The sequence below is a fragment of the Mesoplodon bidens genome (assembly GCF_964165515.1).
Source record: "Mesoplodon bidens genome assembly, chromosome: 9".
Classification (NCBI taxonomy): domain Eukaryota; kingdom Metazoa; phylum Chordata; class Mammalia; order Artiodactyla; family Ziphiidae; genus Mesoplodon; species Mesoplodon bidens.
Window position 1 is genome coordinate 19,435,719 of NC_138166.1, and position 11,435 is coordinate 19,447,153.

The 11,435-nt window shown below is 41.4% G+C and overlaps 2 protein-coding genes across 3 annotated transcripts in view; both read left to right on the forward strand.

Annotated features, from left to right (window-relative positions):
• The window catches only part of HECW1 (HECT, C2 and WW domain containing E3 ubiquitin protein ligase 1), a gene marked incomplete at both ends in the record, with an annotated part of 546,121 nt that overhangs the window by 27,393 nt on the left and 507,293 nt on the right, over positions 1–11,435 (forward strand). The gene's annotated exons all lie outside the window — the stretch shown is intronic.
• On the forward strand, positions 4,995–6,437 carry LOC308622753 (germ cell-less protein-like 1; the record flags this gene model as incomplete). Its single annotated transcript, XM_081244393.1, has 1 exon — positions 4,995–6,437. One exon carries the CDS (start codon positions 4,995–4,997, stop codon positions 6,435–6,437), a length of 1,443 nt encoding a protein of 480 aa, XP_081100519.1.

An 11,435-nucleotide genomic window follows, 5' to 3' on the forward strand; every position in this document is an offset into this window, starting at 1 on the left:
GTTGTGGTGCGCGGGCTTCTCATTGCAGTGGCTTCTCTTGTGGCAGAGCATGGGCTCTAGGCGTGCAGGCTTCAGTAGTTGTGGCTTGCTGGCTCTAGAGTGCAGGCTCAGTAGTTGTGGCTCATGGGCTTAGTTGCTCTGTGGCATGTGGGATCTTCCCAGACCAGGGCTTGAACCCGTGTCCCCTGCATTGGCAGGCAGATTCTTAACCACTGTGTCACTAGGGAAGTCCCACTAATTATATACTTTTAATAACCAATCACTGGAAGATAATTTGCAAGCTATATAACTGCCCAAGGATTCATAACTAGAATACTAACAAACGGATAAAACTGTATGGTAAATTTTTAAAAACCCAATAGAAAATAGATAAAAGTCATGAACAGACATTTCACAAAATAAGATATAATAATGGAAAATTAAAACATGAAAAACATGTTCAATATCATTAGCCACTAAGGAAAAAGCAATTAAAACCATAATAATATGCACATATCAGAATGACTAAAATAAAATAGAATATTGACAACGGCAAATGCTGGTGAAGATGCAGAGAGTTTGGATCACTATAGGTTTATGGTGGAACCTATAATAATACAGCCATGTGGAAAGGAGTGTGTCAGTTTCTTTTAAAACTAATTATCATATGACCCAGTAATTACACTCGTGCATTTATCCCAGAGAAACAAAAACCAATGTCCACACAAAATCCTGTATGTGAATGTTCATAGCAACTTTATTTGTAATAGCTGAAAACTGGAAGCAACACAAATGTAGTTCAGCAGGTTGATAACTAAACCAACTGTGGCACATCCATACCCAGAAATACTATGCAACAATAAAAAGGAATGCATGTAACAACGTGGATGAATCTCAAGGGAATTTGGCTCAGTGGGAAAAACCAATCTCAGAGTGTTACATTATGTATGATGGCATTTATGTAACATTCTTGACATAAGAAAATTATAGAAGTGGGGAACAGATTAGTGGTTGCCAGCTTTTATGGATGGGGAGGATGACAGGGAAATGGATGTGACTATAAAAGAACAATACATGGGATCTTAGTGGTGATGAGACAGCTCCATATTGTGATCCTGGTGGTAGTTACACGAATCCATACATGTGATAAAATTACACGGACCTTCACACACACGAGTGCATTGTAAAACTGATGACATCTGAATAAGCTCTGTAGAGTGTACCAATGTCAATTTCCTTGTTTTGATATTGTAGGATAGTTCCCATTGGGGAAGTAGGTAAAGAGCACACAAAGTTCTCTGTACTCTCTGCATCTTCCATGAATCTATAATTATTTCAAGACAAAAATATAAAGAAATCAACCAGAGACGACTTGTGCTTAGTCCTACAGTTGTAATGTTGCCCTCTACATTCTGATAGCCTCCCTAAAGTGGAGAGAAGAGGTGAGAAGGAGTCAGAGCTAGTAATCAGGAAATTGAAAGGAACCACAATAGATCCATTTGAGTGAATAGCATGGCAGAAAGAAACGTTCAGAAGCTCCACCTTCTGTTATCAGAGAGTAAAGTACAAGGATAATGGAATAATGGGGGAGAGTTGGGAGAGTCTAAGTTTGCTTATTTATGTGTCTTTGTTGTTAAAATTTTACCCTGTAAATGTTTTAATAGTGGATTTCAAAATGACAGTCTCTCAACCTGAATATCAATGTACATAAACCATTCGTTGCATTTCACATTATTTCCATAGAAATGATTCCCCAAAGCAGAACTGATGAATCTAGAGGTACACTGAGGTTTCCTGAAACACTGAAGAGTTGCTTTTCAGAAAAGTTGTAACAACATATGCCGTATACCAACGGTCTGTGAGGTGCCAATCTCCAAATATTCAGTACCAAGTACTATGATTTATCGATTTTATTTTTGCTCTTTTGTCAAGGAAAGAGGGGTGCTGGAGGCTGTCTCTCTGCAGGTAGTTGTGGCCAGGTGACTCCTCTGAGGGTGACTTCTGGGAAAGATGTTTTTTCTGGATGAAAAATAACAGGCTCGGTTGGCACAAGTCTTTTCCCTTTGCCCTTCCACTTCTTCCAGCCGAGGACAGGAAGCTGCAGGCTAGGAATAGCAGGCAAAAGGAAAGTGGCCTGGGGCCCTGGGTCCCTCTGCGTACCTCATGGGAAAAATACCCCAGATGATGAAGTGTCTGATGCTGGGGTTCTGACACTCAGGCAGGTGCCATCCTATCCACTTCCAGTGAAGGGACAAAGGGACAGTCAGGCTGTTTCTGTAAATCCTCTATACCTGTATTTTACCAACACCTCCTCCCCAGGCAAGGTCTTGGTGCTCCTTTTTCCAATTTGTATGAAGTCTTTATTATTATAGATATTAACTCTATCATATTTGATGTGGTTGTAATATGTCTTTTAATTTGATTTATGATGACTTGCTGGTTAAGCTGCTGATCTTCAGATGTCTGCAACAAAAGTTACAGTTGGTCTTCACCATTAATAATAGGGACAAATTCCTGGTTCCCAATAACCTGTCACTTAGTTGTTTTATCCTCCACTGTTTCCTTCTCAGAATCCGTTACCCACCGGGGACTGCAAATCTGTGACTTTCCAATGATCTAATTCCTTCCACGTTTATTAGCTGCCATTCTTCTGTGAAAAAGAGCTTTCCCTTTTTTTCTGCTCTCTTCTTTTGGGAGGAGAGAAATCACTGTGTCCTAGTAGATTTTTATTTACTCGGTGTGATATAATCAATTACAGTTGTGCTTCTTTTTGATCCTCAAATTAACCCAATTTTGGCCAGTGGGAGCTTTTATGTTATTTCAAACACAAGAATTCAATTTCTTGTGTAGATTCCATATATAAGTGATATCATATTTGTCTTTCTCTGTCTGACTTACTTCGCTTAGTATGATAACTTCTAGGTCTATCCAGAATATATTTATTCTTAAACATGAACAGAATGAGTTTCCTATTCATACATTTGGAAGGAAAACATATGTTTAAGCAAGTTTTTAAGTGGCTATTTTCTGAGTCTTTTGATTTCTGGGGGGTATATTTCTCTTACTTCTATAAATAGTTTTTGGACTGTGACTCTTATTTTTGTGTAATAACTTTTGCCCCAAGACTCTTGAGATATTATTTTGTGATTCTCTACTTTTGGAGATCGTGGATAAGTTTGAGGATAGCCTCAATTTATATTCTTTCTAGGTAATCTTTTTTCTAAATTTGATTGCTTGGATACTTTTAGGATTTAAAAAATAGAATTAGAGCATTTTGCCAAGATATCCAGGAATATAGGTCTTTCTTGCTATTGTTTTTATTGGACTTTACTGGAAACATGTTGAAATCTTCTGATTTGCATCGGAAGAACTCAGCACAGGAAAATCTTCGTCTGTATATTTTGGTGACTTGGCTCTTCTCCTTTGTCATTCATCTCAGGACTTTTGTTATAGGCTGCTCTTTGTCAACGGATATCCCCTCTCTCCTTTTTCTTTACTCATAGAACTCTGTTTTAATTTTGGAATGGTCTCAGTTTAAAAGCTCTATTTCCCAGTCTTCCATGCAGGTAACAGTAGTTATATGACATAACTGAGTCCAGTGAGATATATTTGGAAGTCATTGGGTGGGGGCCTCTGGGGAAGCTCTTTAAGGGCAGCCGACTCATTTGGTATGCTGATTTGCTCTTCCTTTTCCTCCATATTCAATCTGGAATGTGGTTATGGTGGCTGGAGTGCCAGCAGCCACCTTGCAAGCTGGGGAAGAGAGCCACACATTAAAGATGGTGTAACATTAAAGATGGAGAACAGTATGGAGGTTCCTTAAAAAACTAAACATAGAACTACCATATGACCCAGCAATCCCACTACTAGGCATATACCCTGAGAAAACCATAATTCAAAGAGAGACATGTACCAAAATGTTCATTGCAGCTCTATTCACAATAGCCCGGAGCTGGAAACAACCTAAGTGTCCATCATCGGATGAATGGATAAAGAAGATGTGGCACATATATACAATGGAATATTACTCAGCCATACAAAGAAACGAAACGGAGCCATTTGTAATGAGGTGGATAGACCTAGAGTCTGTCCTACAGAGTGAAGTAAGTCAGAAAGAGAAAGACAAATACCGTATGCTAACACATATGTACGGAATTTAAGAAAAAAAATGTCATGAAGAACCTAGGGGTAAAACAGGAATAAAGACACAGATCTACTTGAGAACGGACTTGAGGATATGGGGAGGAGGAAGGGTAAGCTGTGACAAAGCGAGAGAGAGGCATGGACATACATACACTACCAAACGTAAGGTAGATAGCTAGTGGGAAGCAGCCGCATAGCACAGGGAGAGATCAGCTGGGTGCTTTGTGACCTCCTGGAGAGGTGGGATAGGGAGAGTGGGAGGGAGGGAGACGCTAGAGGGAAGGGATATGGGAACAGATGTATATGTATAACTGATTCACTTTGTTGTAAAGCAGGAACTAATAAAAAATATAAAAATAAAATTAATTAAAAATAACTAAATAAATAAGAAGTTAATTATGGAAATTAAGGTGCCTAGAGGACAGGGCTGGGACCAAGATGTAATTCTCCATAAAGGAATAATCACTAACTGTTTTAGATGGGCAAGAGCGAATTGTGTTCTTGAAATTAATGGGTAAAATTGGCACACAAAGGCCTCTGTTCCACCATCATCCTATGAAGGGAGCCCGAGAGCAATCATCCCAGGAGGGAAAGATAAACAGAGTGGAATCCCTGGTACGGAGTGCCCTTACCCGGCGGGGTGGGGCCTAGTGGGTGTGGCTTAGCGTGGCGTCGTCCTCTCGAGAGACCGTTAGAGCAAACGTCATAGTACCCAGCATCACTCTGGGCTGAGCTCGTGCCCGCGGCAAGGGCGCCTGGAGAGGAAGCTTGGCCACTGCACCACTGAGGTATAGGCCATGGGAGCACGAAGCAGTCGGATGCCATGGCACTGGTGGGGGCGTGCCCCAGAGGAGCCAGGTGCCAGTGCGGGGATGGAGGAGGCCGAGGAGGCAGTAGCGGCAGAGAGACAGGAAGGGAAGGAGAGTGAAAAGGCCAGGCCCGCCGCCCGTCAGAGGAGCCGCAAGCGGAAGACAGGCCCAGGGGGGCCGCTCACAAAAGAGCCCCGCCGGAAACGTGCTAAAGATCATTCAGGGTCCATTTATGAGGCACTCTTCCTGAGAGGAGAAGGGAGCGACGTGCGGATCTGCGCACTGGGGGAGGAGTGGAACTTGCATAGGGTCTACTTGTGCCAGTCAGGGTTCTTTGCTAGCATGTTCAGTGGCGCTTGGCAGGAGACCAACATGGATACTATAGAGTTGCAGATGCCTGACGAGAACATTGATGGCGAGGCACTGCACGAGGCTTTCGGTTTCCTGTACCGAGGCTCCATTCTCATCCCACCCGGTCGAGTCGTCGCCATCCTGGCCACAGCCAGCATGCTGCAGCTGGACCAGGTGATTCAGCGGTGCGGGGAGGTCATGAAGGAGACTGTCAGTGCCCAGACCGTGTGCAGCTACTACTACTCTGCTGAAAGCTACGGACTCCAGACCATCAGGACCGTGTGTCTTCAGTGGCTGCTGGACAACTTGATGACCCTGTGTAGTGAGGGGCTATTGCGAGAAGTCCGCCTGGATCTGATGAAAGAGGTCGTTGCCTCTTCACGGCTCTTTGTGATGGGGGTGGAGATGAACGTGTACATCGTGCTGAAAATGTGGATGTTCTTGCAGCTGCAGCCGACATGGAGGGGCCCGCGCAGTGCCCTATTGCCTGACACCAACTCATGGTTTGCCAGGTCCAGGAGGGATTCGGAGGGCACCCCTTTCCTGGAGACCGAGCAGGGCAGAGCCTTCGTGCCAGTGTTCCAGCAGCTGCGGCTTGCCTACATAATGTGCGACCCGATGTCAGCACACGTCATCCACCAGGATGCGCTGATCCCTCCCTCTTGGTTGTGTCCCTTGTACAGTGAGCATTGCCTTGGCCCCCTCCGGGCTGAGCAGACCAGAATTGTCCGGCCCATGGGCGTCTATGTGTCCGACCCCCAGGGGAGAAGCATGCGGTGCGGGAGCCAGCTCCACAGGGACGAGCTGTGCAGCTGGAGGTGGGAAGGCTTCAAATTCTTCTGGGACCTGGTGCTGCGCTACGCCAACCAGCGCATCATTTGCCGGTGCAGCACACGGAAAAAGTACCGCAGCTTCGGGGTCAGTCTCCTCGGGAGGAGAAAGGTCGCGTTCCGCCTGCGCCTGTTCTCCTTGGACAGGGATGGGAGAGCCGTTTTCAGGAAGGACACAGAATACCAGATGCTTTCCCTGAGACAGAATCAAGAGCTAGAGGTAATGAACCTGGAAAACCAAGACGTGGTTTTCCCCATATATGTGGCCTGTGACTTCCTGTACCTCCACCGAGGGGAGCGTTTCCCAGGGCGTTTGCCCCTGTAAAGCAGCTCAGAGAACTGAGCAGCTCTTTCCTGGGGTCAGGGACGACCAGCTTGGTCCAGATGCCAGCTCCTTCTGTGGGACCAACCAGGCTTGCCCATCTCTGGTAACCAATTCCGTCAGAGGCTTTGTTGAACTGTAGCTCATAATACTTGAGACTGTTTACATGAGCATATGAAGAGGACAAATTTTGAAGCCCGCCAAACTCCTCGAGAATTCATTTGGGCTGTTAACATGGCAACCTGTCCTGCTGGTTTAGGATCCATCGACACCACCCCCCGCCCTGCCCATCATTTCTGTGAAGACAAAGAGCTATTGACTTTAAAGAGAAACTCTGACCCTACCTACTCTACTACTCTTAGTGAAACTCTCTTAATATATGTGTTTCCTTTAGTTTGATTAAGTGAATGTTAAAGTAAAAAAAAAAATAAGTGTACAGTTGAGTGGTTTTTATTATATTCACAAAGTTGTACAAACACCACCACTAATTCCAGAATATTTCATCACCTCAGAAGGAAACCTCATACCCATTAAAGGTCACTCCTCAATCTTCCTTTCCCCCAGCTCATGGTAACTACTAATCTACTTTCTGTCTCTATCAATTTGCCTACTCTGGACATTTCATATAAATGGACTCATACAAATATGTGTCCTTTTTTGTCTGCCTTCTTTCTCTTAGCATAACTTTTCAAGGTTCATTCATGTTGTAGATATGTCTGTGCTTTGTTCCTTGTATGGCTAATAATATTCCACTGTAGAGATACACCACATTTTGTTTATCCAGTCATCAGTTGGTGGACATTTGTGTTGTTTTCACTTTTTAGTTATTGTGAACAATGCTGCTGTGAATATTCATGTACAAGTTTTTGAAGCTACTATATGTAAAATAGATAACCAACAAGGACCTACTGTATAGCACAGGGAACTATATTCAATATAGTTGAATATAGTTGTAATAACCTATAATGGAAAAGAATCTGAAAAAGTTTTATATATATATAACTGTAAAAGTTATATATGTATATATATATATATATATATATATATATATAAACTACATCACTCTACTGTACACCTGAAACATTATAAATCAACTATACTTCAAAAAAAAGTTTTTGTGTATATACCTAGGAATGGAATTGCTGTGTTATATGGTAACTTTATGTTTAGGCTTCTGAGGAATTGCCAGACTTTTTTCCCAAGTGGCTGCACCATTTTACATTCCCACCACTGGTGTATGAAGATTCCAGTTTCATCACATCCTCACTAATATGTGTTACTGTCTTTTAAAAAAATGTAGCCATTTTACTGGGTGTGTTTACTGCAATTTCATTGTGGTTGTGATTTGAATCATCTAAATGACTAGGAATGTTGAGGATCATTTCATGTACTTATTGGCCATTTTTATGTAGTCTTCAGAGAAATAACTATTCAAATCACTTAACCATTTTTAAGTGGGTTATTGTCTTTTTATCATCAAGTTGTAAGAGTTGTTTATGCGTTCTGGTTAATTTCCAGAGTTCTCAAAAAGTTGATTTAGAATATTTGTCAGTGTTCTCATGGCTTTTATGAAGGAAAATATTTTCATAGGCCCTAGCTCCACCATTCCCAAAGGCCTTCCCTAATTAGATACTTTTTGAAAAATAAATAAATTTATTTATTTATTTATTATTTCTGGCTGTGTTGGGTCTTTGTTGCTGCATGTGGTTTTTGTCTAGTTGTGGCGAGCAGGGGCTACTCTTGGTTGTGGTGCGCGGGCTTCTCATTGCAGTGGCTTCTCTTGTGGCAGAGCATGGGCTCTAGGCGTGCAGGCTTCAGTAGTTGTGGCTTGCTGGCTCTAGAGTGCAGGCTCAGTAGTTGTGGCTCATGGGCTTAGTTGCTCTGTGGCATGTGGGATCTTCCCAGACCAGGGCTTGAACCCGTGTCCCCTGCATTGGCAGGCAGATTCTTAACCACTGTGTCACTAGGGAAGTCCCACTAATTATATACTTTTAATAACCAATCACTGGAAGATAATTTGCAAGCTATATAACTGCCCAAGGATTCATAACTAGAATACTAACAAACGGATAAAACTGTATGGTAAATTTTTAAAAACCCAATAGAAAATAGATAAAAGTCATGAACAGACATTTCACAAAATAAGATATAATAATGGAAAATTAAAACATGAAAAACATGTTCAATATCATTAGCCACTAAGGAAAAAGCAATTAAAACCATAATAATATGCACATATCAGAATGACTAAAATAAAATAGAATATTGACAACGGCAAATGCTGGTGAAGATGCAGAGAGTTTGGATCACTATAGGTTTATGGTGGAACCTATAATAATACAGCCATGTGGAAAGGAGTGTGTCAGTTTCTTTTAAAACTAATTATCATATGACCCAGTAATTACACTCGTGCATTTATCCCAGAGAAACAAAAACCAATGTCCACACAAAATCCTGTATGTGAATGTTCATAGCAACTTTATTTGTAATAGCTGAAAACTGGAAGCAACACAAATGTAGTTCAGCAGGTTGATAACTAAACCAACTGTGGCACATCCATACCCAGAAATACTATGCAACAATAAAAAGGAATGCATGTAACAACGTGGATGAATCTCAAGGGAATTTGGCTCAGTGGGAAAAACCAATCTCAGAGTGTTACATTATGTATGATGGCATTTATGTAACATTCTTGACATAAGAAAATTATAGAAGTGGGGAACAGATTAGTGGTTGCCAGCTTTTATGGATGGGGAGGATGACAGGGAAATGGATGTGACTATAAAAGAACAATACATGGGATCTTAGTGGTGATGAGACAGCTCCATATTGTGATCCTGGTGGTAGTTACACGAATCCATACATGTGATAAAATTACACGGACCTTCACACACACGAGTGCATTGTAAAACTGATGACATCTGAATAAGCTCTGTAGAGTGTACCAATGTCAATTTCCTTGTTTTGATATTGTAGGATAGTTCCCATTGGGGAAGTAGGTAAAGAGCACACAAAGTTCTCTGTACTCTCTGCATCTTCCATGAATCTATAATTATTTCAAGACAAAAATATAAAGAAATCAACCAGAGACGACTTGTGCTTAGTCCTACAGTTGTAATGTTGCCCTCTACATTCTGATAGCCTCCCTAAAGTGGAGAGAAGAGGTGAGAAGGAGTCAGAGCTAGTAATCAGGAAATTGAAAGGAACCACAATAGATCCATTTGAGTGAATAGCATGGCAGAAAGAAACGTTCAGAAACTCCACCTTCTGTTATCAGAGAGTAAAGTACAAGGATAATGGAATAATGGGGGAGAGTTGGGAGAGTCTAAGTTTGCTTATTTATGTGTCTTTGTTGTTAAAATTTTACCCTGTAAATGTTTTAATAGTGGATTTCAAAATGACAGTCTCTCAACCTGAATATCAATGTACATAAACCATTCGTTGCATTTCACATTATTTCCATAGAAATGATTCCCCAAAGCAGAACTGATGAATCTAGAGGTACGCTGAGGTTTCCTGAAACACTGAAGAGTTGCTTTTCAGAAAAGTTGTAACAACATATGCCATATACCAACGGTCTGTGAGGTGCCAATCTCCAAATATTCAGTACCAAGTACTATGATTTATCGATTTTATTTTTGCTCTTTTGTCAAGGAAAGAGGGGTGCTGGAGGCTGTCTCTCTGCAGGTAGTTGTGGCCAGGTGACTCCTCTGAGGGTGACTTCTGGGAAAGATGTTTCTTCTGGATGAAAAATAACAGGCTCGGTTGGCACAAGTCTTTTCCCTTTGCCCTTCCACTTCTTCCAGCCGAGGACCGGAAGCTGCAGGCTAGGAATAGCAAGCAAAAGGAAAGTGGCCTGGGGCCCTGGGTCCCTCTGCGTACCTCATGGGAAAAATACCCCAGATGATGAAGTGTCTGATGCTGGGGTTCTGACACTCAGGCAGGTGCCATCCTATCCACTTCCAGTGAAGGGACAAAGGGACAGTCAGGCTGTTTCTGTAAATCCTCTATACCTGTATTTTACCAACACCTCCTCCCCAGGCAAGGTCTTGGTGCTCCTTTTTCCAATTTGTATGAAGTCTTTATTATTATAGATATTAACTCTATCATATTTGATGTGGTTGTAATATGTCTTTTAATTTGATTTATGATGACTTGCTGGTTAAGCTGCTGATCTTCAGATGTCTGCAACAAAAGTTACAGTTGGTCTTCACAATTAATAATAGGGACAAATTCCTGGTTCCCAATAACCTGTCACTTAGTTGTTTTATCCTCCACTGTTTCCTTCTCAGAATCCGTTACCCACCGGGGACTGCAAATCTGTGACTTTCCAATGATCTAATTCCTTCCACGTTTATTAGCTGCCATTCTTCTGTGAAAAAGAGCTTTCCCTTTTTTTCTGCTCTCTTCTTTTGGGAGGAGAGAAATCACTGTGTCCTAGTAGATTTTTATTTACTCGGTGTGATATAATCAATTACAGTTGTGCTTCTTTTTGATCCTCAAATTAACCCAATTTTGGCCAGTGGGAGCTTTTATGTTATTTCAAACACAAGAATTCAATTTCTTGTGTAGATTCCATATATAAGTGATATCATATTTGTCTTTCTCTGTCTGACTTACTTCGCTTAGTATGATAACTTCTAGGTCTATCCAGAATATATTTATTCTTAAACATGAACAGAATGAGTTTCCTATTCATACATTTGGAAGGAAAACATATGTTTAAGCAAGTTTTTAAGTGGCTATTTTCTGAGTCTTTTGATTTCTGGGGGGTATATTTCTCTTACTTCTATAAATAGTTTTTGGACTGTGACTCTTATTTTTGTGTAATAACTTTTGCCCCAAGACTCTTGAGATATTATTTTGTGATTCTCTACTTTTGGAGATCGTGGATAAGTTTGAGGATAGCCTCAATTTATATTCTTTCTAGGTAATCTTTTTTCTAAATTTGATTGCTTGGATACTTTTAGGATTTAAAAAATAGAATTAGAGCATTTTGCC